This window comes from Chenopodium album, chromosome 10 (assembly GCF_948465745.1).
Source record: "Chenopodium album chromosome 10, dcCheAlbu1.1, whole genome shotgun sequence".
Lineage (NCBI taxonomy): Eukaryota > Viridiplantae > Streptophyta > Magnoliopsida > Caryophyllales > Amaranthaceae > Chenopodium > Chenopodium album.
In genome coordinates, this window is record NC_137843.1 from 59648513 (window position 1) to 59665212 (window position 16700).

Here is a 16700-nt window from a genome sequence, read left to right on the forward strand (position 1 = left end):
TTTTACTTGATAAAAATTTAGCACTTAATAATTTTCTTCATATGTATATATATATATACTATTATTATTATTTTTTTTCATTGTAGTACACAGTCTACAAAGGGCAGTATTAGCTAGAAACAATATTTGTGAGTTGTGAGTTCATTAATGCCTAGCAAATTGGCTTACAGTTACAGTAGAGTAGAGCAAAGAATGGTGATCAGCTCTTTTGCGTTTTGAGTACCTAAATAAAATCCCAATGAAAAAGTGCAGCCCACAAGCCCAATAATATCAATGGTCTTTCACAGACCCAATAATATGAATGAATAATTTAAACGTCGACTTCCACCACCGGACTCTCCCTGCGACCCTACCCTTCCACCGCGCAACAATGGCGGAATACGACTTAACACCTCGAATGTCATCAGGTTTGCAATTTTTTGTTTTAATGATTTGTTTATCATTCAATTATTGTCTTCTATTGTTACATTTTGTTTAATTTCATTGAATTGAATAGTGCTTCAAGTTGCTTTGGTAGTTTAAAGTCAGTAAGTCATGAATCAAAACAAACTGTAAGATGACTTTAAAAATCAATGTTGTCATGAACCAAATCAAACGGTAAGATGACTTTGAAAAGTTAGTAGTCACACACACCATAGGATTAGACCAATCATTCAGGTTGGAATCGGGTCACTTTGGGTCATAAGTCATTTTGATCGGGTCAATTTGGATCACAGGTCAGGAATGGTTCAATCCTAATTTAATTAAATTTTGACTAATTTTTAAAAATATTAGATTTTTCAAACTTGTTTGGTATTTATTTTTCAAATGTAGTAGTCAAACTTTTTCACCAATACTTATATTTAGCCATTGCGGAGTATATATCTAATACACTCCCACTTGTCCTTTGCCTCATTGTCAATTTTTGGGTCAAAGTTTAATTGCTTTGACTATAATGTTCAATACAGACACAACTCTACCCCAATTTTTGGGTCAAAGTTTAATTGCTTTGACTATTTTTTTTTTTTTTAAAAACAAGTTAGTTCACATTTATAAATTATTCTTAACACTAAATTAATTTACTACATATAACTCCATATGTAGTAAATTAATTTAGTGTTAGTTCACATTTACTACTACATATAACTCTTGTAGCAGTATATCTACATACAACCATAACTCCATAATTTCTCATCGCCAGGACGGCATGATGCACAATACTGCCTCATCCATATTACGGAGTAACAGTTATTGGTTAAATGTATAATGTACATGTACATCTGTTTTATTAAATGCAAAACTGGTTAAATTAGCCTTCTTTTAAGTGCAACTCTTCTAATTTAAATTGGTTCTGTACACTTTTTAATAATTCTCTCCTCTAATCCTATGCATGGTTCTCATTGGACCTGGTTATTAAAAGGTCACATTTTGTGCAATAGCAGGCCGTAGGTTAATAGTGGGTCAATAATGGACGGGCTAACATACTATCAACTAAATAAAATACTAAACAAATTAAAGCAATTATCAAGTATAAATGAATACAAACTATATATTTATGTACGTAATAATTTTTTTTTTACATGATCTATATATTTTGTCCTTATATTAACTCTATACAATAATCAAGGTCTATGTCCATTAAAAGCCATATAAATTTAATTTGTCATTGAGCTACCCTGCCCAATAACCAAGTCTACTATCAAATCTTACATAGTTACATTTATACGACGTATCATTTTATTGGTCTCACATCACTCACTCTTCATATAACTATTGACTTACTTTCTCTTTTATAATCTTTAATTCCCTAATAAACCACATTTACATATGAAGTGTGATTTTGTATAATTTTCAACTCAAAGTATACATTAGATTTCGTGCCTTGTAATAAAGCATTAATTAAGTTTTGAGTTTTGACACTAATATTTGGACTAGACCTGTTTATTGGGCGGGTCGGGTTAGGGTCGGTGCGGGTCGGTTGCGGGTCAGGGTCAAAGAGGGTCACATTTTTTAGGGTCGGGACAATGCGGGCCACGGGTCGATAATGGACGGGCCTACAAAATATCAATTAAAATAAATATTGGACAAAACCATTATTAAATACATATGAATACAAATTAATCTATATAATTATTTTTACATTAAGTATTTTCTTTATCAACTAAATTGGAAAAACATGTTGGTCCTATATTGACCCTATCCAATATGAGCCCTGTCCATTAAAAGCCCTATAAGCTTGGCCCTAACCCTATTATCATTGGGTTACCCTGGCCAATAACCACCTCTAATTTGGACCATTAAGGACAAGAAAAAAAAAATCTTCTAGATGGTTGTATCATGCATGAATATTTCCTTGGAAAATGGGAGAAACACTTTTGTGCTGTGTATTATTAGACTTTTCAAGATTCATTAAATGTTGACTTTGAGCGTGATACAATCAGCTCCCATTCAAGGGATGATATATGAACTCTACTCGTATAAAAAAGATCTTATGTAATATAATATTCACACATACAATTCAACTAATTTATGTTTTTCATCCGTTAATCCCCTTCCTTATCCTTTAAATTTATCATAAACAAAAGTGCAATTCAACCATGAAAACGCCACAATATTTTATTATAATGTACATGATCATACTTTGTTGGCTTGTGTTGCTATGCTACTCCAGTCATGTTGTCGAAACTGGCTATGGAGAGCATAGTAGCATCAAGTGTATCGACCGCGAGAGAAAAGCTTTGCTTCGATTCAAGCAAGGAATTGCATCTGATAACTGTGGGCTTCTCTCTTCATGGGGAGACACAGAAGATTGCTGCCAATGGCGTGGCATTCGTTGCAGCAATCGTACTGGCCATGTCATCATGCTTCATCTTCAAGGCAGGAATGATGTCAAGCGTGGAAATGAGTATGTGCGTTGTCTGGATGGTAAGTTGGATCCTTCCCTCTTTGAGCTAACTCATTTGAAACATTTGGACCTTAGTCTTAATAATTATTTTGTCCAGGCCATACCCAGTTCCATTGATTCCCTCACTGAGTTAGAGCACCTCAATTTATCTAATGCTGGCTTTTTTGGCGAAATTCCTCCTCAGCTTGGAAACCTTTCCAAATTAGCTTCTCTCGATCTCAGTTATGCTCAATTTTCCGGTTATTCCATGTTCACTTCTAAAAGCTTGCAGTGGCTGTCCCATCTCACACTATTGAGAGAAATCTATCTTAGTAGTAGTATTCTTATGAAAGCAACTGACTGGTTCCAAACCATCATCAAACTTCCTTCCCTAAGGATCCTTTACTTGGATTATTGTTACCTTCCAGTTGCATTTCCATTATCATTACATTCATACATCAATTCCTCATCCTCTCTTCGTGTTGTTAGCCTTCGTTATAATTCTTTTAATGACACTTCGATATTCGAGTGGTTTTTCAATTTGAGTAGACGAGGTAACCAATTTAAACATCTTGACCTTTCTGGAAACTTACTATCAGGGCCTATTCCAAGTTCATTTGGGAAGTACATGCACTCTCTTTCATATCTTGACCTTTCTAGAAACTCGCTATCAGGGCCTATTCCAAGTTCATTTGGGAAGTACATGCACTCCCTTTCTTATCTTGACCTTTCTAGAAACTCACTATCAGGGCCTCTTCCAAGTTCATTTGGGAATTACATGCACTCCCTTTCCTATCTTGACCTCTCTTCTAATCAATTTGGAGGCTCCATTCCTATCAGTTTTTCAAACTTAAGGGCACTTAGAGTTCTCTTGCTCTCTTACAATAAACTTCATGGCCCCATTTCAATTGAAATTGGTAATTTATGTAATTTGCAAAGGCTCGACATGTCTATTAACAACCTTGGTGATGATGTATCTAATGTTTTTCAAGCTCTATCAAGTGGGTGTGCGAACAAACCACTTTTGGAGTATCTGGATTTGAGTATGAATCAGTTCTGGGGCTCTATTCCGAACATGATCACTACTTTTTCTTCAATCAGAGAATTACATCTTAATGGGAATCATCTAAATGGAACTATAAGTCAAGGTATTGGGAAACTTTCTATGCTTGAGATTTTGGATGTTTCTAATAATTCCTTAAAAGCTACTCTCAACCACAATCACTTCTTAAATCTCTCACGATTGCGCCAGTTGTACTTGTCAGATAACTCGGCACTGGTTGTAAGTATCAATGATGATTGGATTCCTCCTTTTCAACTAAATCTCATAAGTTTAAGATCTTGCAAGTTGGGCCCTTCCTTCCCAAACTGGCTCCTACATCAATCCCATTTCATCGCTCTAGACATATCTAATGCAAAAATTTCTGGTGAAGTTCCTCTTGCCTTTTGGAAGAAATTAGCATTGTCGTCCGATCTATCATATTTAAACATGTCTCACAATAACTTTCATGGGGTGCTCCCTGATTTGTCAACGTCATTGGAAAGTTATGTGATTGACTTGAGTTCAAACTACTTTGAGGGTTCAATCCCATCAATTTTTCTTGGAGGTAACAAAACTAACTCAATATACCTGAACGATAACATGTTTTCGGATGCCACTCAACTATTGTGTCCAAGTGTAGCTGATTCGATGATACAAGAACTTTATTTATCAAACAACTTGTTGTCCGGAAGGCTTCCAAATTGTTTGATGAAAATGGATCAACTCGTAAAGTTGCACTTGGAAAGCAATAATTTCTCTGGAATTATACCAATATCCATTGGTGACCTAACACAACTCCAATATTTGCACTTGCAAAATAACAGCTTTTCAGGAGAGGTCCCTGTGTCAATGTTGAACTGTACAAAATTAGTTTATCTAGATCTTGGGTATAATTCTTTGACTGGATTTATACCACCAAGCATCGGCAACGCTTTTATAGGTCTCAGTTTTCTTAACTTACGTAGAAACAAGTTTTTTGGAAAACTGCCTTTAAGCCTTTGTCAATTATCCAAACTTCACATGTTGGATGTTGCTTTGAACCACATATCTGGCGCTATTCCAAATTGCATTTATAATCTTACAGCGATGAATGTGTCAAATAAACTATCACATGACTTTTTTGACTGGGAGATTGAAATTAGCAATTCTACATTTGAGGAAACAGCAATAATTGAGTGGAAAAAAGAGGAGCAGAGATTTAAACAAAGCTTATTAGAATTAGTGAATTATATTGATTTGTCATATAATGAGCTAGAAGGAGAAATCCCGGATGGAATATCAAATCTTACCAAGTTAATGTCACTCAATTTAGCAAGAAACAAGTTGACCGGAAGCATTCCATCAAATATTGGGCAGCTTACTTCATTAGAACTTCTGGATTTATCAAACAATCACCTCTCTGGTGCTATACCCACAAGTCTTGCCGATGTGAGTTTTCTTGGAACCTTAGATTTGTCGAACAACAACTTGTCCGGGAGGATTCCACTCAGCACTCAATTGCAAGGCTTTGATCCTTCATCATACATGGGAAACCCATTGCTTTGTGGGGCACCCCTTCAAAAGTGTGCCGGTGATGAAATGCCCACGGGAAGAAATATCAGCCATCTAGAGGAGCATGGACATGATAATTTTTATCTAGGGCTGTGCATCAGCGTGATGCTCGGATTTATTGTTGGATTTTGGGGAGTTTGCGGGACTTTAGTGGTGAATAGATCATGGAGACACGCCTTTTTCCGCTTCTTTGATGACATCAAAGACAAGACTTATGTCATGGTGGTTGTGAATGTAGCCAGAATTTGGAGGAAAGATTGAAGGTATAGTACTTTTTATTGTTTCATATTTTCACTGTTGGTACATTACTAATTCAGCTAAGCAATGAATATTCAATTTCTGTCTTATTTTTTTTTTGTACAGGAGAATTCTTTATCTGGTGCATTATGATGTTCATCATTTTCATCCTATATTTATTAGGTAATGTTATTACTTATCTTTTCCTTGACTAATAATTCTATTACTTAACAATTTATGGCCTAATCAATTTTCTTCTGGCGTCATTCTCGGATTTGTTGGGCTTCTGATCAGTGGCTTGAACAAGAAAAGACCATTGTTTACGTTGTGTAACAAGTCGATAATAATTATATGTACTTTATGACTTTATGTAGCTGTTGTGTGCAAGTAGAATGTGCAAGTGTTGCACTTATTAGAGGGCTATGTATGCTCTTGTAATAAACAGTACTTTCTAAGTTTCTATCTCTATTTTCTAGTGGCTCATCCCACAATCTAGCGAGTTTAAGGTTAAATTGTCAGCATACTTTATAAATGTTAAGGCGAGTTTAAGGTTAATTTTCCAGCTTATAATTTATAAATTTTACTGCTAGTTACAATCCACTTGACTTAGTACGCATTTTTCAAAATTAGGTGTATGTTTAGTTAGTGCCTCTAGATCTTAAACAAACAATAATTCCGAAAAAAAAAAAAAGTGGTTCCAAACTAAAAGTGACAGAAGTTTTTTTAAGAAAAAAATAAAATAAAATTAAGTATTTACTTAGCAAAATAAGCAATTTAAGGTTCTCTGTTTGAGGGCTGATTTGTAATAAATAGGATAGTGGACAAAAATTGCAATGAAAAAACTAACAAGAATATTGCATCATTCTTATCAGGATCAATGTGAAGTTTACTAAACAATTTCTGCATCTTGTCCAGAGGAAGATTCCGTACACCAACTTGCTTCCCCTATCAGCCTATCTCCAAAATATGAAGGAAACAACCACTTATATTCATTAAGGTTAATAGCTTAGGGTTAATTAAGGCTATATAGTTCAACTTACAACTTAAATAAAATCAAGTAAGCTTAAAATTCGGTGAATAGAATGTACTCTGAGTTCATACATCATTCATCATTGTACTTTGTTACTGTGGATTGTGGACAAACGTCAACCATTGTTAACATAAAATTTGAAAATGTGTAAAATTCAATCTCGTGCCCAAAAACACATTCAGCTTATTTACAACAGATTACTTTTTTGAGCATGTATATAAACTAAGGACATATATTGTGCACCTTATTTTACTTATTTCATTAAATTCAGGTCCACATAAAGTTAGTTAAGTTTATAGAAGCTACCAACTTGCCAAGTTCAATAATATTTTACTATGGAGTATGTACCAACAATTATCAGCATAAAATAAATTGATAAAATGTGTGAAATTCACAGTAAACTATACGAAGTACAAATTAACAACAACAACAACAACAACAAAAAAAGGCACAAAAATTGTATAATCAACACACACTTTAGAACTATGTATGTAGAGTGAATGTTTCTCAATATAGTGGTGTAGTGCCATAGCTCTATATCACTATATGTGCCTGAAAATTCGGTAGATTTATCCCCAAAATAAACATGTAATTAACTTTATCTTGTGGGTATCTTAATGCTATTCAAACAATTCTGGTAAGTAAAGAGACCGCCTGTATCTTATGGCTATCTTAATGCTATTTAAACAATTTTGGTAAGAAAAGAGACTGCCTGTATCTTGTGGGTATCTTAATGCTATTCAAACAGATGGTATGAATGTAAAATTGTGGACAAATGATCAAATTCAAAATAAATTTTCATGCTTAAATAAAATAAAAAAATCCCATAACAAAATGGTCGGATTTGACCATAAATTTACGGGTTAAATTGGATTTCGAGTCAACCAAAAAAAAAAGTTTCAAGACACACACAACTCTACCCCAATCCACAACTCTTAGTGGGCCATAATTAGGAAATACACACACAATTACCCCAATCTTAAGTCTGGACTAAAATAGCACTCTCAGTGGACCATATTAATTAGGAAATTTCAGTAGCTTGATCCTCGTTAGATGAACACCAAAGGGTCAAAGACTATTTTTATTTAACTAAGTTAATTCACATTTATAAATTATTCCTAACACTAAATTAGTGTATTACTACCTACCACGGTTACTCTTGTTGTAGTTTATCTACATAGATGATAGAACCACGACTCCAAAGCTAAGGACAGCATGATGCACAATACTATCCCATCCATATAACAGTTATTTTGATGTTTAGAGAGCCATAAGGTCGAATAATGAGAATCGATCCCAAAATCTATTAGAACTGAGAGGGAAATTTTAATCACTTTAGCTATCCTTCACTCTCATCTATATAATAGCCAATTATTGATTAAATTTATTATTTATATTTGTTTTATTAAATGCAAAACTTGTTAAATTAGGCCTTCTTTTAAGTGCAACTCCTCTAAAATGGTTTCTCTACACTTTTTAAATTCTCTGCCTCTAATTCTATGCATGGTTCTCAATCTTACTTTTAAACGGAGTATCATTTATTTCATTCGTCTCATATCACTTATTTTATACCGTATAAATTATTGACTTAGTTTCTCTTTATAATCTTTAATTCCCTAACAAATCACATTTACATACTTATGTATTATTTTGCATCAATTTCATCTCGAAGTATTAGGTAGAATCCGTGCCTTGTAAAAAAGAGTATTAATTTAGCTTTGGCACCAAAATTTGGGCCATTAATACATGAGAAAAATCTTCTGAATGTTTGTAGGGTATCATGTTTGAATATTTCGTAGAAAATGGGAGCCGGATTCATATTTGCACTGTGCATTATTAGACTTGTTCAATAATCATTAAATGTTGTGGTCCGTACCATGGCTAATTGCATGTTACCTTTGAGCGTGACGAGACTAAAGAGACACAATCAGCTCCCATACAAGGGATGAAATAGTGCAGATGAAATATTATCTTTTAATTTTTGAGTATCTTAACAAAAGCCAGATGAAATAGTGCAGCCCACAAGCCCAATTATCATTGGTCTTTAACAGGCCCAATACCTAATAATATTAATAATTAATGAATAAAATTTAATACTTAATAATAAAATCTCGCGTTTCCAATTTCCATTGCTGGAGTTTCTTCAAGAACGCGAAGTGTACTCTGATGCTCAACTCTTCAACAACAAAACTAACATCAAGGTAATTTTCTCTGTCCTAGGGTTTTTGTTTTGATTAAAATTGTTTGTTTCTGTAACCTAGGGTTTTGCTTTTGTTTGATTTGAGTGTAGAGATGGTGGAAAGGAGAGTTGAGGTTGTTGCCAGATTGAATTCGTTGGAGGAAAGTTCAGGAATTGTGTCCTGATAAACAGTATAATCTTCATATGCTTAATGATCGTTATCAGGTTTGCAATTTTTTGTTTTAATGATTTGTAAATCATTTAATTATTGTTATATTTTGTTTAATTTGATTAAATTCAATGGTGATTCTAGTTGCTTTGGTAGTTTAATTATGTGATTCATTCTGTTTAAATGCTTCTCTTCTTTTAGAATAATGAATTGGGCATGTTTGTTAATGCTTTTGGCCCTTATCATAATTTGCTGTAATCTTAGATTTCGTTCATGAGAACAGTAATGGAGTACTAGCTTAGTCTGTACTTGAGTTTTCTTGTCGATGTCCATGTTCACCACAGCTTGATGTAGTGGTTACAAACGTTGTTTCAACTTTTGATATACAAGCATTGTTTGACTTAACTTGTTTTGGGACTGCTCACTGCTCTTATTTATGTAATGTTAGCATGTTTCATTTTCTGCTCTTTTTTATTTCAGGTCATAATAAATAATCCGTGGCCTGGAAAACGAGTTGAGGAAGGCAATTACACTACTATTCCACTAAAGGATGAGTTTCTTGAAAATGCCCGTGTTTTTATTTGTGAAACCTATTGCAGGATACATTAGTGCATTGACATGGGGTATGTTTATGCTATATGACCTTGTGTACTTTGTTTCGGTGAATAAAGATAATCTTATGGCAATAACTGTTTGATTTGGACCCTGTAGTCTATTTTAGTTAACCAACTATGATGTCTCTCACTTGCTTGTCTCCCCTGTAAATCTTCCTTTGCAACTGGTGTAGATTTTGGTATTCTTGGTGAATTTGCAGTCATATATTGCTGTAATACATGGTGAACTAGCGTGATCAAGTAATAATTTGGAGTTCTTGCTGATGAATTTTGGTCAGTTATTCCTTTTTGCTTGTGTGTGATCTGAAGTATATGGACTACAATAGATCTTGTAAAATTGAAACTCTATTTTCTGAGTAAATTTGTATTTCCAGGGTCCTTGCTTAGAAATTGAACCTGAGCAACGAGGAAGCAGAAGGGTGGATTATGACGCTCATACGCACTTCTAAACTCAATGCCAAGATCAACTCTAAGTTAGGCACCGTAGACCGTAGTGATGGAGCCCAATCACCCTAACGTGTAAGAAATACTTTTCCTTGTTGATTCTGAGCTTTGCCTCTCATTTCTCTTTCCTTTTGTGCTGCAATTTACCTGGTTCTTTGCTTATCCTTCCAGGTATGAGCAGCTCATTGATCACACTAAAGCATTGTCGAGGCGAACATACAAATTAATGGGCAACAACTTGAGCAAGGTTAGGCACAACCAGCTAGGTAGTTTTCAACAGGGGAGCTGCTGTGGGTGTTTGTACTTTTAAGTTTCTATTGTGATCCTTAATTTTTTTTTCCTGGTCAAAAGGTTCATTAGATCTCATAAAGTTTGTTGCATTAATTCTCTGTATTAGCAACACCTCTGCTTAAACTTTGTGAATCCAAAATTTTTGCTGGAAAGGTTCGGCTGATTTGTTAAGTTTGATCCCTTTTGGTCAATGTAAAATGTTTACTGCACTTTTGCAATTGCAATTTGTTGTCTGATACAAATAGCTCACAATTGTGAATACCTTTTTTTTTTTTTTTTTTTTTTTGAGGTAATAAGGTGGCTTAATTAATAGTTAAAGAGTTTACAAAAGATTGGCAGCCATAAGTGGTCCGCCACAAAGTTACATCCTGAAGATCTTGATCACTAGCAGTACTATTAGTGTCTACAATAATCTGATGCATACAACAGTCTGGTGGGACAAATATATTACATATCTGATTCAAAATATTTAGAGATCTTCTCGCTTCTTTGGCTAGGATGTCTGCCACCTTGTTCTTACCCCTTTCTCCATAGAATACCTTGATATCAGGGAGCCCCTGCAGCCGCAGCCTGCAATCAGTTGTATTAGGGGTTAGAGGGGAAGATAAGCTGCTATTAAGATCCTGTACTATGGATTTACAGTCAGTCTCCAGATAGCAATGTGTCCACCCATTTTGAGAGATCCAATCAAGAGCAAGGGATATAGCTTTTAGTTCTGCCTCTCTAGCATCTATACAGAAACCTTTCCAATTATAGCCCTGAACCCAGTTACCCAGATGATCTCTGCATATTCCTGCACAACCAGTTAGCTTGGAAGAAAGGATGAAGGAAGCATCAACATTTATTTTGTAGAAAGAGGAGGGAGGGGGGTCCCATGCAAGGGTTTTAGGCTCTTTTCTAGTTTCATGGTGGGTAGAGAAGAACCATTCACTAGCAGCCCAAATGCACTGGGAGGAAGATTTTTTTGCTGGTATGTTAATTTTGGAGAAAATCCATTGGTTTCTTCTTTTCCAGATATGCCAAAGGGCAAAGCCGAAAATGATGTTCCAAGGTATTGAATTTTGGTGGAGTGATTTGTTCTTCAGATTTCTGCAAATCCAAACTTGGGATGATTCAGTCTGTGATCTGTGGTTAGAAGAAGGAAGGGAGAGTTCATCCCAGATTTCAGAGGCTCTGGGGCAGTCAGAAAATAGGTGATCAATGGATTCAATGAGAGAAGGGCAAAAAGTGCAAGAATTGAAATTTTTTATTTTCCTCTTTTGGAGATTTTGTGAATACCTTGACAAACAATAATTATAGAGTATAATGAAGGAATGACACGAAACACTATGCCCAAATGTTAACATATACACCGTGTTGCTTTTATTGATTAGCATACACTAATGTTGTCCATGTTATGACATATATTGCAATGCCTTAGTTGGCTAAATTATGCAATGAGTTATATAGTACACCTTGTGCTTGATTATTAATTTGTACTCCGTACTTTGTATTTATTAATCAAGCAATAAGTATGGTGGAGGTGGTGAAGAATCCACGCCAAAATCATAAGTTTAAAATTCAGCCTATCCATATAATTAATAGTTCACTGATGATAACAACTTCACTTTGATAACATTCACATTTCAGTGTCTTAGAGGACCTACTTGAAATGTGATTTACAATGTTGAACCCTCTGTGATTACCATCCTAAAATCTTTCATATGCTGTATCTGTCTTGTTGTGATCTTTTTTTTTTTCGGGTACGCGTTTGGGTCCCCAGGCTTCTATCGAATGGCTACGAAAAGAGGAAGGGGTGACCTGAGAGGAAACCCGAATCCTAGACTTGTTAGATCAACTAGGGAAAAAGAAGTGTCTAGATGTGAATCATTTTAAGGCCGGAATTTTGCAAATAGTACATAGGTGGAAAAGAATGGACTATTGGAGTATTGTGTTCAATTGTCATCGACTACACAATCTCACATTATCACACGTAACTTATGATTTGCATTTTACTATATATTGCAGAACATTTTGTTTGGGATACATCATGTATACACGTGTAAAAGCTGAAAAATAGATGCTTCGTTTTCTACTTGAGTAATAGATAGTTGTAGTAGCTGTCCCAATTGTTGATTCTTGATGTTTTGCTCATCTTATAAGTTATAAATTGTACCATGAAAATAGATACTTCGTAGTTCTACTTTAAGTAATAGTGTCTTTAAACAAATAAATAAATAAATAAATAAATAAAAGAATAGTGAATTTTTCTGCAACCAAATCTAGCAAAAACTTCTACCATGAAAATATACCATCACCTTTTTTGCATGTTCTTACTTTGTTGGCTTGTGTTGTTATGCTACTTGAGTCATGCTGCTGTTGAAGATGGGACTAGCTTTGGTGCCCACAGTAACACCAGGTGCATCGATCATGAGAAAGAAGCTCTGCTTCAATTCAAGCAAGGCATTGAATCTGATAATTGTGGGCTTCTCTCTTCTTGGGGAGACATAGAAGACTGCTGCCAGTGGCGTGGGATTCGCTGCAGCAACCATACCGGCCATGTCATTATACTTCATCTTCAAGGTTCCAAAGATGAATATGGTCCCCATCCTTGTCTGATAGGTAAGTTGGATCCTTCCCTGTTTGAGCTAAAGCATTTGAAATATTTGGACCTCAGTTACAACAGTTTTAACCAGATCATACCCAATTCTATTGATTCCCTTGTTGATTTAGAGCACCTCAATTTCTCCAGTGCTGGCTTTTTTGGTCAAATTCCTCCCCAACTCGGAAACCTTTCCAAATTAGCATCTCTTGATCTTAGTTATTCCAATTTCGCGCTCATTGCTAGAAGATTGCAGTGGCTGTCCCATCTCACATTGTTGAGAGAAATCTACCTTGGTGGGAATGATCTTACTGAAGCCACAGACTTGTTCCAAACCATCAACAATCTTCCTTCCCTAAGGGTCCTTTACTTAGATAACTGTTGTCAACCTCCATCATCATCATCACTTTCATACTTCAATTCCTCCACCTCTCTTCGTGTAGTTAGCTTTGCTGATAATAATTTCAATGACACTTCGATATTCAAGTGGTTGTTCAATATGAGTAGAAATGGTAACCACATTGAATATCTTGACCTTTCCTATAACTTACTTTCAGGGCCTCTTCCAAGTTCATTTGAGAAGTACATGCACTCCCTTTCATATCTTGACCTTTCTCACAATTATTTTGAAGGTCCCATTCCTGTCACTTTTTCCAACTTACGTTCTCTTCAAGTTCTCTCTCTCAATTACAATAATTTACACGGTCCCATTTCCGATAGTTTATCAAACCTTCGGTCTCTTAGAACACTTTCTTTGTCCTACAATAAACTCTACGGGTCGATTTCCAAAAGCCTCAATAATCTATGCAACTTGCAGAAACTCTACTTAGATCAAAACAACTTTGTTGACAATTTGTCCAATGTCTTGCTAGCTCTATCAAGTGGGTGTGCGAACAAGCCACTTTTGGAGTATTTGGATTTGCATACGAATCAGTTCTGGGGATCTGTTCCTAACATAATCAGCACTTTTTCTTCAATGAGAGAATTACATCTAGAAGATAATCATCTGAATGGCACAATAAGTCAAGGTATTGGGAAACTTTCTATGCTTGAGATTCTGGATGTTTCTAATAATTCCTTAAAAGCTACCCTCAATCACAATCATTTCTTAAATCTTTCACGACTACGCGAGTTGTACTTTTCAGATAACTCGGCACTAGTATTCAACATCAAAGCCGATTGGATCCCCCCATTTCAACTAGACATCATAGATTTGAGCTCTTGCAAATTGGGACCTTCCTTCCCGAAGTGGCTTCTAACTCAAACCAACTTTTCTGAACTTGATATATCCAATGCTCAAATTTCAGGCAGTGTTCCTGCTGCCTTTTGGTTTAATTCATTGTCGCCCAATATATTGAGTTTAAATTTATCTCACAATAAGATCAATGGACAGCTGCCAAAATTGCCAACTACCTTTCAAGACCTTGGAATTGTTGACTTGAGTTCAAACTATTTTGAGGGTTCTATACCTTCATTTCTAGGAGCATCTGCTATCCATATATACCTAAATGATAACATGTTTTCAGATGCCACTCATCTGTTGTGCCCGAAAACTCACTCTGATATACTCAATCTTCATCTTTCAAACAACTTCTTGTCAGGAGAGTTACCAGACTGTTGGATGAAATTTGTTCAACTTCATAGTCTGCATTTGGAAGACAATAATTTCTCTGGATGTATACCAGCATCCATTGGTTCCCTCGATAGCCTTATATTTTTAATTCTGCGAAATAATAGCTTTTCTGGTGAGCTCCCCGCCTCATTGGCAAACTGTACGACATTGGAAGTTCTAGATATTGGATATAATTCACTAACCGGGCATATGTTATACTAATAAGCAATAAACCAGAAATAACTTATCTCTTGATGCGTGAACCAAACTGACAATAGCCGCGTCGTGGAGAACCACTGACCTAAAAGACGATTCCGCGCTACCTCCCGGTGCAGTAGACAATTGCGGTCGCCCTCCAGGATAAGCACGGCGCCGGAGTTTATGTGCACTCACAAACCCGACTGGAACTCAGAATACTCGCCCAGAAAACAGAACAGAAAGAACATGTATTTAGATAAGTTTAGAGAAAAGAGAAGACTGATTGTGTTGTGTGTTTTGGCTAAGAAAACCACCGAATATTTATAGGGTGAAGAGGAAAAACGGAAAGCATGAAAGGTGGGAAGAATCTGGCCAAGAAAACGACCAGATTAATCTGGTCAGTCAACAACCGAGGCAAGAAACAAGGAATTAATCAGTCAGCTACAATCAAGGAATTAATGGCTGATTAATTCTCACAACAGTCAGAAAAGAATAAACCCAACAGACAAAAAGGAATATTCTGTTTAACAAAGAAAAGGGAAATAAAATTTCTCCAAAAAGATAACAAGGACCCACGCCCGCGCATCGCATTCCCCAAGACCCCAAGTCCCGAGGCCCGAGCCCGACCCGACCCGGCTCGGCTCGGCGCGCGCGCGCGCGTGTGTGTGTGTGGAGTAACACACACCTCCAACTCACTCAACTAAGTAGTGCTAAAGCACTACATTATAAAAACAAGGAAAAACCTTCCTCCCCAATCAATGTGGGACTTTTCCCCTTCCATTTATTTCTCTCTCTCTTTCCCTCTTATTTTTCCCAACACTCTTGTTTTATATCAAGAACTTCCAACAATCCCCCACAGGTTCGAAGATATGAAAAAGAAAGAAAGGAAAAATGAATTCTGGGCAAAACAAAACAATTGCATAAGTGTCAATGTCTCGCGACTTGAATTAACACATAGTGGACATCAAGCTATGATCCCTCACCTAACAAGTGACCTTCGTCTTGAACTCAATAGGGAGTTAGGGACCCGTCACTTTGAGCCACACAATTGAACATGTATAATATTCTGAAATTCCGCGAATAAAGATGACGCATTATACTGGCCATACGTCCAGCCTGGATGCTCATAGGTGCTCTAGAGTATAAGCCCACGAAATACTCATAGGAAGCGGCCACACTTCCACACCTAAGTAGGTGAACTCCATCAAGTGTGAGCTACAACACACCTCCAAAAATATGGATATGGGTTCATTAAGAGCCGTATGCTCAACCTCCTTCTCATATGTAGCTAAGCACAAAACAAACATCTAGAGATGGACAAATAAAATAAAAATGTGCTTCCGAATTATTACATAACGTTCCCCTTTGAACTCATAGTGAGTAGGAGTTCATTATTTCACAATTCATACAACGGGCTTTAGCCCCATCTCTTCCGATGTTTCCAAAACTAGTTTTTTACATAGGCCTTTAGTTAACGGATCCGCAATGTTCTTTTCGGACTTAACATAGTCCAGTGATATCACCCCTTCAGACAACAAATTTCTGACGGCTTTATGCCTCAGACGGATGTGTCTCTTCTTCCCATTATAGGCATGGTTGTGTGCAACAGCAATAGCAGCTTGCGAATCACAATGAAGTGCAACTGAAGGAGCTGGCTTCCCCCACAGAGGAATATCTGCAAGCATGTTCCTCAACCATTCTGCCTCATGACCTGCTAATTCAAGAGCAATAAACTCAGATTCCATAGTAGACATAGCAGTACAAGATTGCTTACAAGATTTCCAGGATACGGCTCCACCCCCAAGGGTGAAGACATAGCCACTAGTGGAGTTAACTTCATCATTATCGGATACCCAGTTGGCATCACAAAAACCCTCCAAAACTCCAGG

General features: G+C 36.2%; 3 protein-coding genes and 2 long non-coding RNA genes across 5 annotated transcripts; 4 read left to right on the plus strand and 1 right to left on the minus strand.

The window, feature by feature from the left end:
* The first annotated feature begins 2603 nt into the window (after positions 1-2603).
* Positions 2604-5416, plus strand: LOC145565599 (receptor-like protein EIX2). The gene is made up of 2 exons (XM_081625549.1): positions 2604-5333; positions 5396-5416. The coding sequence occupies exons 1-2, from the start codon at positions 2604-2606 to the stop codon at positions 5414-5416; spliced, it is 2751 nt and encodes a 916-aa protein (XP_081481675.1).
* A 52-nt stretch (positions 5417-5468) lies between these two features.
* On the plus strand, positions 5469-6168 carry LOC145564390 (uncharacterized). The gene is made up of 2 exons (XR_014094818.1): positions 5469-5719; positions 5820-6168. It is a non-coding gene; the product is annotated as an uncharacterized LOC145564390 (long non-coding RNA).
* A 2567-nt stretch (positions 6169-8735) lies between these two features.
* On the plus strand, positions 8736-10629 carry LOC145562743 (uncharacterized). The gene is made up of 6 exons (XR_014094445.1): positions 8736-8924; positions 9014-9127; positions 9552-9694; positions 9859-9958; positions 10060-10204; positions 10301-10629. It is a non-coding gene; the product is annotated as an uncharacterized LOC145562743 (long non-coding RNA).
* Positions 10630-10722: 93 nt separating this feature from the next.
* Positions 10723-11766, minus strand: LOC145565601 (uncharacterized). The gene has a single exon (XM_081625550.1). The coding sequence runs from the start codon at positions 11764-11766 to the stop codon at positions 10723-10725; it is 1044 nt and encodes a 347-aa protein (XP_081481676.1).
* Positions 11767-12699: 933 nt separating this feature from the next.
* On the plus strand, positions 12700-14835 carry LOC145565602 (receptor-like protein EIX2). Its single transcript, XM_081625551.1, has one exon. The coding sequence runs from the start codon at positions 12700-12702 to the stop codon at positions 14833-14835; it is 2136 nt and encodes a 711-aa protein (XP_081481677.1).
* The last annotated feature ends 1865 nt before the right edge of the window (positions 14836-16700 follow it).